The sequence below is a fragment of the Meles meles genome, chromosome 9 (genome assembly GCF_922984935.1).
Source record: "Meles meles chromosome 9, mMelMel3.1 paternal haplotype, whole genome shotgun sequence".
Taxonomy (NCBI): Eukaryota; Metazoa; Chordata; class Mammalia; order Carnivora; family Mustelidae; genus Meles; species Meles meles.
Window position 1 is genome coordinate 80,378,049 of NC_060074.1, and position 14,593 is coordinate 80,392,641.

The 14,593-nt window shown below is 36.7% G+C and overlaps 1 protein-coding gene across 1 annotated transcript in view; it reads left to right on the top strand.

Annotated features, from left to right (window-relative positions):
• The first annotated feature begins 3,465 nt into the window (after nucleotides 1-3,465).
• The window catches only part of ZNF804A (zinc finger protein 804A), a 303,228-nt gene continuing 292,100 nt past the window's right edge, over nucleotides 3,466-14,593 (top strand). Inside the window, exon 1 of the mRNA XM_046018080.1 lies at nucleotides 3,466-3,972. Within this exon, the coding sequence (XP_045874036.1) occupies nucleotides 3,862-3,972 (111 nt within the window). The 5' untranslated portion in view covers nucleotides 3,466-3,861. The remainder of the gene's footprint in view (nucleotides 3,973-14,593) is intronic.

Genomic DNA, 14,593 nt, shown 5'->3' on the forward strand with positions numbered 1-14,593 from the left:
ATTGACTCTGCATGTTTACAATAGCAGTTAGGTATTTAAAATTGGTCTCCAGGTCTCCAATACTTGGGTCTCCTAAATTTTCCAGGTGATTGGGAGGACATATTTTATTTTTTAAAATTTGGGTCGCATTGTTCCATAGAAATAATCCTTGCCAAAATTATTACTAATAACAGAAATCAGAATTGTTTTAAGTAAGTAATTGGAATAGGCCATGGATGTCAGAGACTATAACATAATAGGAATTTAAAGATGCTTACTTACGTACTACTTTCTTCACACAATGACAAAAGGAAAGAAATGGAAACAGCAAAATGCAAGGGCACAAAAATTTATTACTGTCTACTGATTTTAATTTATTGCCAGAGAAAAGCATGTTTCCTTTCTGAGATGATGGAGAAGACCTATGTCCTATTAGTCTTCTATCTTCATTTTTAGCAAAATTCAAATGAAAATGTTCTTCCATGCTTGATACAAAAACTCCACTATGTGTAGTAGTTGTTTGTTATAGTTAGAAGGCAGATTGCACATGGTGGTGGTTCACTGTTCTAAACATTAAGGTTGATAGGATGAAGAGTCTCTGGGTAAAGGAGCTCATTGGTAATGATATAATGACTATCATATAGTGTGATTAGTAGTTTTATTTGAATGATCATTATAGCTGTTGCTACTCAATTGAGATAAGAGTAAACAAAAGGAAGCTGCACTCTCTTCTGAAATATGGCTATTTAAGTTCAAGGTGTAGATACAGAATCTTACTGATCGCACTCAGTATGAGGTAATTTTGAGATAGATTACCTTATGTGTAGAGAAACAATGAGGACAAATTTTATGCAAAAAAATGTACATTCTTTTATAACTGTCCTCATTCTTCATGTTTTAGCAGCAAATCTATGGTGTGTTTATTACCATTTATACATAGGTTTACATGTTACAATCTAAAGTCACCTCATCATACCCTTATGCATGTAAGTAGCAAAAATAACCTATTCTGACAGTGAAGTGACTCTTCAGAGATTAAAATATTTCGCTGACATTTGTTATTATGATATATATATACACACATATATGATATTTATGATATATATACTATATAAACTTTGCTGCTAGAAATATAATATGACTTTCCATATGAATGATATTCTGTTCCATGGGACAATTCCTATAAATGTTCCTATTTCCTGAACTGGAAATTGAGCTTCATGGTGTAGATAAAGATCTGAACATCTTGTCAGAAGTATTTTGAGAGCATAATATTTCAAAAAACGTAGCTTAGGCTACTGTGATTGCATACACAAGAAAACACACTATCTGATTCTTTCACATACGAGGCTTCTTCCATTTCCTAAGGAGATTCCTTGGTTTGGTTGAGTAATAGCAAAGATTTTTATCTTGTGTCTAATAACTGCAAGTTTCCAAAACTTCAGAAGATGTAATGTAAATCATACAGGTCAATAGTTGTTCCCAAAATAATATGTACAGAGAATGCCTGCATCCTCAAAATATAAATAAATAAAAATAGCTGTAATGATAAGTACCAAAATGGATTTAATTTCCACATGATATTTAGTGGAGAATATTTAATTTTTTTCTAATAAAATCATGTTCATACTGTATTCTAACAAATTATTAGGTGATCTGTTCCATGGAGTATGTAAGTTTTAGAAATTCTTGCTCTCTTTTTCTCCCAAGACTTCCAGACTCCCCCAAGTGGATATCTGAGAAATTTAGCCAATACCTCTAAATAACTGTGACACTTCATAATGAGCTATGATCAATCCACATCAACTTTTTTTTTCTTTGTTTGAATTGAAGCATGGCACATGGAGAATTTCCCTTAGATGAAACTAGGACTTCCTTCTTCTACCCCTATAAGTTCTAATTTACTCACATGATTATGGCCTCTCTTATAAATACTTTTTTCTCTCCCTTCTCTTCCTCTTTCAAACAGTGATATCGAACTGGCAGACTCATTTTAAGGACCATATAGTAGTTTGCAGAATCACTGCTATATTAAATCCTGTGTGTGGGATACCCAGAATGGAATTTCTTGAAATCTCGACCTTCAAATAAACAAGATAAACACAGGTTATATCAAAGTGTAGTTTGCTCTGACATAGGAGCATCAGAATGTCTGGAATCTGCTTTAACCAATTAAGCCATTCAAGGCAGGAGGAAAATAAAGCCTTCAGCAAATCCATTGAAGGCACCATCTCCCAGCGTGCCACTGCCTGCTATCGATCTTTTTAAGTGCGGACTAATGAGTCGTATATATACCTGATGGGATGCTCTCACCCTACCACCTCAGAGGAGTTAAACTTACACAAAGAGAGAATCAACTGGGTGAGAGGGAGGGTGGCAGGGCACATCCAGGCGGATGGTTGCCTTGCCCCCTTAAAAACCAGCCTGATGATCTGTCTTCAGGGAACGCAGCAGACCCTATCCCCTACTTTCCCTTAGGAACCCATTAATTCCTTAACCCATTAGTTCCTTTGCAGGAGATTTTCCAATCAGGTCGCTTCTAGGGCAAACGCTTTTTGTTATACCACTCCGTAGTGTGAAAAGAACTATAGAGAAATGCAAAGCAAGCTCGTGGCAGCAGCATCTTTGCGGCAAAGCATGCCTTTCCCTTCAGCTTTGGCAATTTAGGAAGAACCGAGATTCTCAGGGGAGATGGGTGAGGGGAACGCCAGGTCCAGGAACACATTAACCAGGAGTGCCTTTTTTACCTTCTATCCACTTCCACTCACATAGCCACAACTCCCTCCTCCACCTCACCCTGTTGGCCCCCACCTCCCAAACTACCAACACAGGCACTTGTGATCTCTACAAATGGGTGGTGGTGGTGGTGGGAAGGGAACATTTTCTCTCTCTATGATTGTGAACAGGATCCAACCTCCATACTAAAAATACATTAAAAACAAATAAAATCAAATAAGCCAAATCCAATGGGTAGCAACTATCTGGGGAGAGAAGCAGCTGCTGGCACCTGCCTGGATACGCTGCAGTTGGAAGCGGTCGGCTTTGGTACTGAATTATTAATTTATTTATCCCCCCTCCCCCCTCCCCCACTCCCGACTGGCAGGCAAGAAATCTCCGTCTCTTCTTGTTCCCCTCCGCCCCCACCTTAGAGGAGTCTCCCACTTCTCAGTCGCGGGTCGCTCTGCCGCCCGCCCGCGGTGGCCGTCGCGTTCCTGGCCCTCGGCGGCCGCGGCGCTGCGCGGGGGGCGTCCCGCTCGCTGGGCGCTCCCATTCGCGCCCGGACCGTCGCGGCCGTGGGTCCTGGCGGCGGCGGGGGAGGGCGGGGGAAGGCAGCGGGTGACAGATGTACTCCTCTGACAGCTCTCAGTATCAGCCCAGTGGCTCCCTGCCATTGGCTCAGTGCAATGGACCGGCAACGCCGCTCACTATAATAACACTCATGCCTGCCAGCAGCAGCAACTCCGAGAGCGGGCGCCGAGCGCGGGGGATGCTGCTGCCGCCGCCGCCGCCGCTGCCGCTCGGGCGGCTCCCGCTGCCCGGCTCCGCTCGGCCGCCGCGCCGGCACTGAGTCCCGCCGGGTCCTGCTGCCTGGCCGGCCCCTCCCAGCCCGGGAACCTCCCGCGGGGCGCGTCGCCCCAGGGCGAATTAGAAGAGAAACGGAGACTGTGAGGGAGAGCGCCGAGAGCATGCGGAGGCGGAGGAGCCTCGGCGCGCACGGCAGAGGGGTGTAGTGAGTCTGTCTCCCCGCGGCGTGCGGGAGAGGCGGCGGTTCGCCCTCGCGGCGGGTCCCCAGCCCACCCTGCCCGGGCTCCGGCGCGCTGCGGCTGCGGGCGCGAGGTGCATGGAAGCCGCGGCTGCGGTGGAGGAGGCGGCGGCTGCCCCATGGAGTGTTACTACATTGTCATCAGCTCCACGCATCTCAGCAACGGACACTTTCGCAACATCAAGGGAGTTTTCCGGGGCCCTCTCAGCAAGAACGGGAACAAAACTCTGGTAATAGCTCTGTTTCTCTCTCTCTCTCTCCCCGCCTCTCTCCTTCTCCCTCCCCCCTTCCCTAAAGAGGGCATTTGGAGGATTGAGGTTACTGTGAAATTTTGGAGGTGTTGCGTCTCAATTTGGTTTATAATATATCAATTTACCTATCTTGTGGGTGTGGGGTGAGAAGTAGATGGAGAAAAAGGCTGTAATCCTAAGGAAGCTGTGATCCGTGGTTTTGGTGGACACTTCGACAATGCTCTGGACTCTCAACACCTCACCCCATAATGCTGGAGATTACCTCCATGTCTCCTTATTGGAAGCAGATTGTGTCAACAGGACCTTTTCTTAAGAAAGAAAATAAGAGCACGCTCACCCCAGGTGACCCTCTAACATCTTTTGGCTTCTGAGGCTGAAGGTGAATGAGGATGTGGGTGTTTCTGATGGAAACAGGGAGACATGTGACTGGTGGCGCCGAGTTAGGTGGCGGGATTGAGTGATGGTCTCAGAAGGAGTTCGCATTCTGGTTGTCTCCTGAAGGACTGGCAGCAAACTTCTCTAGTGAGAAGTTGCCAGTACTAAGCTTGACTGAGTGACTCCAGAACCCCTTGTCGCCCACTTTAAGCTATTCACTCAAAAGAGGTTAGAGATAAATGTGAAGGGCGAGCGTTCTGTCACAATCAGAGCGACTAGGAAGTATGCTAGACAAATAGAATCCATGCAATTGCTGGGAGGTTCTCACTGGACCACAGAGCTTCGTCTTTCAGCATCTTAGTCGAAAGAGCACTCCTGATTGGTGGAGAGGATGTGCTGAGCATTGAGATGGTGCAGGGTAATAGCTCTTACTTTTGCTAACAAAACCCCTCTTAGTCACAAAACCTCCTTGTGGGCTGACTCTTGAGAAGTGTACACTTCAAAAAGGAAGGGAAAAAAAAAAAGAAGTAGAGGAAAAGCTCATTAAGTTTAGGTACTGCAAGGAGAGTAGAGCTAGAATAAGGTGGTAATATGCAAATATATATATATATATGTATATATATATATATCAACCACTAAAGTCTGAGCACCCCCTCACCCCTTATTTTACAAAGTGGTTACTGAGCCTGACTAGATAGAGTAGAAGTTTAAGGACAGACTCAGTCCATATTTTAAAATATGATTCTACATATTTTTTTAAAAAGTGCTGTGATGTTTTACAAAAATGAAAAATTCTCTTCTGAAGTTTTAAGTGAATTCTGGCATTGATAAACATTTGATTTTTTTTTCTTTTTCCCTGGAATCTATTGGAATCCTCCTCTCAATTTATCTAAGATGCAAACAGTCAGGGTTAGTTTGTTGCTTTTATTGTTGTGGATAAGACTGGTGTTGAACAAAAGAAAGTGAAAATACTCTTTTGTGGTCTTTCTTACTGGAGTATTATGCAGAGCAGTAAGCAAAGGCTATGGGGATTACTAAAATTGTTTTGGTTCTAATTATTTTCTTAAAGAACTCAACTGTGTGGGAAGGTAAATATTTTGGTGGGGGGCACTCTTCAATTTAAGAAAATATGCACTGGTTTGTTTTTTTAATCATTTTACTTGTGGAAAAGGCAGATTTACTCAGCAAGATCTCTATAGTTACAATGATCCTGTAAGTAAAAGAAAAAGAAAAAAAGATAAACATAGTAGAGTATATAGGATTAAAAAAAAGTTGACAAGCCAGAACTTGTGAAAATTCTGGTAATTTTTATATCTCAAAAATATCTCAATTTTATATCTCATAAGAATATTACGTCTATTTTACAGACTATGGAATTAAAAAAATTAGTGGTGATTTTCAGGTCATACAGTAAGTCAGTAAATCAATATTATAATCCCAATTTCCTAACTTCAGACATATTCTTAAATCAGCCTTAGGTTTCTAACAGTGGTTCAGTTTACTTATGCAGATTTGTTTGCTGTGAGTTTGGAGTCAATTGGTTCTTTATCACTCATATTGACAAAAGGTAGGTTAAAGTCTAGATTTGTCAGTGTAAGTTTGGGATTAAAATATGTGTTGAAAAGCAGCTATTAATTGAGATGAATAAATCTAAATATGGGCAAATATTGGAACAAAAAAACTGGAGGAAGAAGGGTTAGAAATAGCTCTTATCATATTTCTTTTAGTTATAGAAAAAGGGCTGACAGTAACCTAATAGCTTATCCTTCTAGACTGTGTTTATAAACTGCCCAAGTTTGTATTTCCCATGTAAGAGATTTACACTTAGTAAAATTACACAGATTTTCATACATGGCCCAACTGTATTTGAAACTATTACTTTACAATGTAATATATGTCATATATTTGTTTTCTATATGTCTTTTGATGATTTTGTTATTAAGGAGAATGAGAGTAATGCCTGTCTTTAAGTATAGCAGAAGAGATCTGAACATATTCATAAATGTTTTTAGTTAAATAACTATCTAGACTTACCTAATAATGTATCCTTCACAAAACTTAGGATGCTATGAAAATTTAGTGTAAGCTAAAGTGTACTATAAGCTGAAAACAGAAACTGAAGCTGAAACTTCTCAGGATTAGGAACTTTAAGAAGAAACACTAATATTATCTTAAAAATGTACATATACTACATTTTGAACATTTTCAAGTAAGAATATGTGGTTATACTCTTTAATCCTACTTTTAGAAAGTAAAAAATTATCAGACCCTCTTTACTTTGTTGTCTGTTTGATTTTGACATGTTTTTAATTTTGCCTTTAAAAAAATCGTCACACTTTTGCATTTTGATAAGAGTATTAAGTCAAAAGAATTTTAACAATATTTCAAGTGTTTATTCTTATTTCAGGAAAGGACAGCTTAAAACCACTCAAGAAAAGGTGCTTTGATCTTTCCATTGAAATTCCAGTTATTTTCAATACTGGATAACTAGTGGATATTCTGCACAATTTTTTAGTTTATACTTTTAAAAGATTTATAATCTGCCAAAGTTACTGAAGAATTTAACATAGCTTATAACTGTTAATACAGTGTTCTTTCATGAATTAGAAGTTACTTATAGAAAAAAGTTACCTCAGGCTTCAATGAATTGATTAATTGCTTAGCCTTAAAATCCAGAATGTAATCCCGCTACTTATACTGAGGAGATTATCAAACTGTACAGTCTTTCTATAGGTCATATTATATCCCTCACACATACAATTTTAAAAAGATACTTAAAGATTAAGCCTGTTGTTAATCTTGACCTTATTTCTGAGCTTTTAAATAATTCCTCGACAATTTTAACTGAAAATACACGCATCTTCATTTTGTAGTGTTTTACAAGTAAAGAGAAATGTCACTCTACTTGTCATGATTTCTGTTATAATAGCATCATATCTGTGATATAGCTTTAATTCCATGGAATAAGAGATAAGCGAATGTTTTATGAGTGCTCCAGGATATGTTTCAATAAGTTATATGGTTTAGTGACAATGAATAAAGTTTACTGTCCATGTAGCCTCATTCTTTTTCCTTAGATTATCCCTCAGATATAACCATTGTGTATAAAATTGTTTATTGGAGAAGAACATTTTGTTATATGTATGTTTGTCAATTGAGCTGCAAAATTTCTTTATCCTAATTATATATTTAAAAACCTTTCATATAAAATACTTATATATTTAACACAATTTAAATATACATTTGATCACTTCTAATATGGCATTTGGAAACTTAGAAATCATTACTAATTTGTTCATTATGTTTTGTTAGCATTTTTATATCTCATAAGAATATTAAGTCTATTTTACAGACTATGCAATTAAAAAAAATTGAGTGGTGATTTTGAGGTCATACAGTAAGTCAATATTATAATCCCAATTTCCTAATTTCAGATATATTTCTTTTATAATTTAGATACTAAATTAGGGATTCCATAGAAACTGGTAAGTTACTATCTGCATTGATAAAGAGATGGTGTTGGTGTTATCTGTTTTTTGAAGGCACTCTATTTTTCCACTTGCCTTCAGGTGTAGAGAAATAGATTCACAGTATAATTTGAATTCAAATGTTTTAAGTCTCATCCTCCAATATGCAAACATCAATAATTTCTATCTGGCCTAAGCCCTGTTTATGTAGACTTCCCTCATTTTCCAATATATTAAATACCAGAGTTGGGAAGAAAAGAAGTATTGATTTATTAATCAGTTTTCAACATATTTGTTATGTAGTTCATTTAGATTTATTGAGATGCTTCAATTACAAAGCACTACTCTAGGCACCACAAGCTCTGTGCTAGGAATTATGTGTTAAGTATTATTCATTAACATGTATTCATGTACACTCCTGTTCATTTTTGAATGTGCTGAAAAAATATTCACTTCTTTTGACATGTTTTCAGGTTTCTTGTCACTCAGGACGTTTTCATATGTATTCATTTTGAAAAGGATGAAAAAATTCTGGATTTTTTCCCTTTGTGTGTACAGGAACTCACTAAGAGTCTTTGAAATATGTTATATGGCCTTTTGTTCTAATTATCATTATCTGACATCATTATTCATGTCATTTCTTTGCAAATTTCTATATCTCATAGAGAATGTAATTTAAAAGGTTTCTCCACTCATTGAAACCCATTAATGTGGCATATTTAAGATTGTACATAAGACTAAAGAGACCAGTTATTGAATTAATGCTGATGAAAAGTTATCATTGTTAGATTAATATCCTCAAGGAAGGTTAGGGGTGATGATGGATTAGGGTGATATCTTAATAAATACCCAAACTTTCCCACTTTATAAACTCATTCTCATAATCAGTCCATTATATATTCTTCCAAATTTCTTCTAAACTATTATGTATTCAGTATCAAAGACCATCTTGTGTCTCACTTTTCTGAACCTAATGTGTCATATATTCTTTGCTATACTTATCTTTTATTCTGGCAAAACTCTACAAATGTGCATTTTTAGAGTATATTCTTTAAGTAAGAAAAATAACTTATAATTGAATTATTGTTGTTATGACCTGCTCAAGAATGTAAGCAACATTTTTAGGCAAATGTTGTCAAGTAATAACCATAAAGCTGACATACCTTTGTTAGCATGGTAAATATTAATTAAATTACTTTTGATAGCTGAAATTCAAATAGTGACATGATAGCTTGTCATCACGTCTAGTTCCTCATGAGGTTATTGATAATAATTACATTTTTACTGAAAACACAGATCAACAAGAGCCCTGAGACCACCTAATCCAAGTTTCCATATGGTTGTATTCAGGGCCAAATTCAGGGTGTAGAAGTAGTTTGTTTAGGATGCACTATGTTTTAAAATATTTGGCTTTAAACACTATTCAAAGAAGAATGCAGTTTGCTACTGCCTACACTGCTCTTTACAGTGATTTAGGTTTTTACTTACTTACATTACCTTCTTGACCAATGAAGGTTCTTGAATTTCCTACCTGAGAGTCTGAGAACCAAATTTTACATATAGGGAGACAGAAACATTTTCACCATTCTGCATGTGCCCTTTGTTGTACGATAGTCTTCAAAAAAGTTTTGGCATATTCATATTTGTATAGTATCTGTTTGCCATATATTGGTTGAACTGCTTAAAAGTATTCTCTAGATCATACCTCTTGGCATACTATCATAATACAGAAATGTGTAATTTGATGGTGATGCATTTGAAAATTACAAACGTTTGCTCAGGCTACAGGTATTTTCAGTAATTTCTTGGTTTGGGTCCTTTTAAAAATTAATACTGAATATAATTTTATTCTTTAATTTACAATTTTAATAAACATGCTTAGTTAATGTAACATATTTAGGAAAAGTTTTTTAGAAGTATTATGCACAAGGGAAATAATATTTTTAATAATTATAATAATTCAATGTAGAAGTAATTTCCTCCAGTGACACTGTTTAACTGAGATATTACTATTTTAGGCAATGGCTTTATATTAGGAGTTTGAGTAATCTTTCCAGATGGACAAAAACATAGCAATTTTAATCTATGGTGTACTGCAGCCTCATGAAGAAGTTATGTATATCACTTTTTAAATTGCTAACTACAAAATATAAGATATATAATTTTCTTAATTTTTCTTTCTAAGAATTGTAGCTGAAACCATTTGATTGGTTTTATTTCATTCTAAATTATTCTTTGGCTCTGAGGAAATATTTACCACATATACTATAGTATGATGGTGTTTTCAACTGGCAAGTTTTCTTAATTTTATAAATATATTACAGTACACTTTCTATCACAGCATAAGATAAAATGGGGGTAATAAATAATTAAAATTAATCCTGGTTTTCAAAGTAAACAAAATCTGTTACCTGACATAGTAGTCTGGACTCTTTCACAATGGTGTGACACCATTACAGGAAAGTTACATACTTTTCTAGATATAAGAATCTTAAATGAGAAGGTATCTTATAGATGTAGTCAATGTCTACAATCCACTGACCTTAAGTAGAAGAGATTACCCTAAACCAAAGTGTATGGGTCTCATGCAATCAGTTGAAAGGTTTTTAGAGCAAAAACTGAGATTTCCTGGAGAAGAAGTCCTGTCTCAAGACTGAAGCAGCAAATCCTGCCTTCAGTTTCCAGCCTCCTGGACTGTTCTACAGAAGCCCCACAAATCCCATAATCACAGAGTCATTTCCTAATTCCTTAACATATAAAATCTATCTATCTATCTGCCTGTCTATCATCTATCTATCTGTCTGCCTATCTATATCTGTCTGTCTATCTATCATCTATCTATCCATCTATCTACCTTTCTACCTATCTCTCTTACTAGTTCTGTTTATCTAGAGAACTCTGAATGATATACTAAAGATCAGTTAATTATATCTCTTTTAGAATAAGATGACTCAATATTTGAACCATTAATCATATTTGGATTTAATTGGAAATAGGTGAACTTGACATTATTAAACTATTTAGGTTGAAAATTGATTGACATTATTCTGGAATGTTTCTGTTATTTTATAAAAAAAATATATAACCTTCTTTTAAATCTTTGCCTGGATTACAATCTATCTATCTTCCATCAATTCCCTTACCTCCCCACAAAAAAACTTTATAACTATGTAAAATATGCTATTCTTCTCTGTTCAGCTTCAACAGATAGTCACACGTGCATTTTTGTATTTGAAGAGAGATAGGCTATCTTTAAATGAGAAAATATTTTGAGCTATATTGAGAGTGTATAATCTGGTAGTCTAACATAAGAAAATAGTCTTTAAAAGGTGGCTGTGTAAAATGAAAGACTTAAGTTTTACAAAACAAAAATGTTTCATAAAAATATACAGAATGTTGTCAATGTCCACCAGCCAAAAACAACTAGAAACATAGCTGAACCAGGTTGGACACACTGGTGCTTGTTGGAACAAGGTAAACTGCACACCATGGGGAGTCATGGTGCATCTCATGAAGTGGGAATAAGGACTTGGTTTATAGGATTTGAGATTGGGTAAAATGATTCTGTAGAGAGTTGATTAAATCACTCTTTTATTCTGGATACTATGAGAAAGATGGGCCCGTTCTATGGTTGGTTATCTCAGTACTTCTTATCTAGGAGGCCAAGAATAGAGGGGGGCTAAAGCTATAGTTGGTAAAAAACAAAACAAAACAAACAAAACAAAACAACAACAACAACAACAAAACCCCACAGTTTTTGCTTATGTTGGCTGGCAGATGGGATGTTTGGTAACAAAAACATTGTTTTTGTTTTTGTTTGTCCTCAAAGATGATTGCTGAGTGGGCTTTTTTTTTTCTTCTGTTCCATCATGCATATAGACAAACTTGTCTGATGTTAGTGGTCTGTGAAACTCTTGGTGTTTGATAAGAGAAAACCACACTTTACTCTTAGATCCAGATAAGCTCCTTGGTGATAGTTCCCAAGGACTGCTTTTTTCTTTCTCAGATATGACAAGAGAATAGATGGTTGCGAACAGGTGGGAGGCAAGGCTATCAGTGAGGATGATTTCAAGGAAATGAGATCCAAAGCTGGGGACTTTTCAGGGATGAAGGAGGGAAGGAGAATGGTCAAGAATTATCAAGATGGAACAAGGAAAACATGTTTCCTGGACTGGCACATTAATATGAGGATTTAGAGAGATAAAACATCTCTCTTGAGAGAGATACAGGGGAATTTTTCCAAGAGAGACAGTTCAGTTGGAACAAAAAGGTGAAGAGAATATTCAATGGAAAGTCTAAAGCTATAGAGATTTCATTGATACCAGACATTTCAGAGTTCAAGAAGGCACAGTCCAAGTGTTTTAGGACATGTGGAAATACAGAGAATTGTATCATAAAAGAGGGCATAACAGAATCACATGGAGATTAAAGTCCAGAGAATGAAGAATTTGGAAATTCTGGACTTCTTGTGGAACTGATACCATTGAGGATAGAGAGTAGGATAAAATTGGTTTTGGTAATCCCAGTGCAGTTCATGGCAGAAGTGAAGTGGTGGAGGCTGACAGAGAGGTAGGTGTTCTGAGAGAAGCAGCCGGAGTTCTTGGGCTTACCTTTGACTTTTTCTGTGGGACTGAATTATGCATGGCCCTCCTCTGAGCCTCAGAGCTTTCTCCTGAACCCTGCTGAAGTGTTATGGCAGAGGGGCATGGTTAGTCCTACTATGTAGATTTCCTCCCATATTCAGCAACTGGAGATTTAAAGTATTAACAATAATTCAGAAGTGCCTGGGTAGCTCAGTCGTTTAAGCATCTGGTTTGGTTTCGGCCCACGTCATGATTTCAGGGTGGTGAGATAGAGCCCTGCTTCAGGCTCTGCACTGAGTGTGGAGACTGCTTGGGATTCTCTCTCTTCCTCTCCCTCTGCCTCTCCCCAGCCCCCACCCTTGCTCTCACCTTTCTCTCAAAATTTAAGAAAATAATAACAATACATAAAATAGTTAATGTATTAATAATAATTTAAAGATTAACCCATTTAAATTGCCTTGTTTGTGTCCTTCAGATAGGAAACACCTATAGAATTCTACGTAGCAGTGGGTGTTATATGTAAGCAGTGAATCTTGGAACACTACATCAAAAACTAATAGTGTATTGTATGGTAACTAACATAACACAATAAAAATAAAAATAAAAGAATTCTATGTAGTGCGAGCAAATTTGGAGAGACTTTGGAAGAGGTCTAGAGCTTTAGGAGTTGTCAGGCACCTTAGATGGAGTGTGGAAAGTAGGAGAGTTTTGGGCAATAAATTATTGGGAAAGAATAAGATCAGTTGCAGAGAAGGAATGGATTTAATGATGAGAGATTTGTACTGAATTATTTTCCTACAACTGGTCAAGGACAGGAAGAGGGGATAAAATATGGATTGTGTCTTTATTTAATGAAAGCATCTCAAGTAATATAGTCCAGTAGTCTCTGAAGGAGTGTCAGTGGAAATATTGTAAGGTTATCTTTCAAAACTTGATATCACCTCTCCTTGAAATGAGACAAAGTACCTTCATGCTAGGGAGACAAAGTACCTTCATGCTAGGGAAGAGACTAACTGTTTTCACTCCAGGATTATGTCTTGCATCCAGTAACATGTCTTCATGTCTTCATCAAAATACTGTCATATTTAAATAGTGATGGAAAGCACAAACACTTTATAAGCGGATGATCTGAGCTCAAATCCTGGATATACCTCTGTATCTGGATGTAGTGAGTGGAGCTGTTTGTAACCAAACCCCAAATATTAGCTACCTAAATATTTTTGTTTTAATTTTTTATATAATAGAAATATTCAAGTAGATCTTTTTTGACCTTAAGTGGGTTGATAAGATTAAAACCAAAGACTTTGATTTTATTTGTATTTTTCCTACAGGTCTAAAGTGGTTACTGCTCCAGCCATCACATGTATATTCTAATCTAGAGCAGCAATGAGTAAAGGAGGAAGGACAAAAATTTGAATTTTTTTTTTTTTTAAGAAGACCTACCCAACATTGTTTGCTTACCTCTCTTTTGATGGAGCTATGCTATAGAACCACTACTAAGTGTGGGAAGGATGAAAACATGATTTTTTTAAAAAACATGATTAATTAAACTGGGCACACCACTTATCCCAATAAAATCAGTGTTATGTCAGTAAGAAAAAGAGATAATTGATTATACCTGAGAAATCTACCACAGCTAGTCACTGGCTTTATGACTTTGGTCAAATTCATCTCTCTATCAATTATATTATGTTTAGTGGGGAGGATAAAAACACCTACCTAGAAAATATGTTGCAAATTAAATGAAAAGTAATTAACACAGGTTTGACTCATAGTAAACTTTAAATAAATGGTGGTAGCTATCAACAGTATTTCATACTGGAACATTCAGATCTGTATTAGAATCTCACTCATTAAATTCAGTATATAAATATACATAATTTGGACACTTTTGGTATTGAACAATATCAGTATTTCCTTTTTCTTGATTTTCTCATGATTCTTTTGCACACTTACTGCCATTCCAAGATTCATAAAGTCTCTTTCTTTAAGTAGGGTTGGGGCTTGAATATTCTAGGAGATGAACTAAAATCCTATGAAAATCTTCAGATATCAGCTATCCTTTTGACTTGTAAAGTTCATGGAACTGTACCCTGTACTCCTAGGAAGATGACTCTTTAGGAAAGCTTAGAATTTCTTTTAACTCTCTTCAATAATGATTTCCAAAGCTCGGAT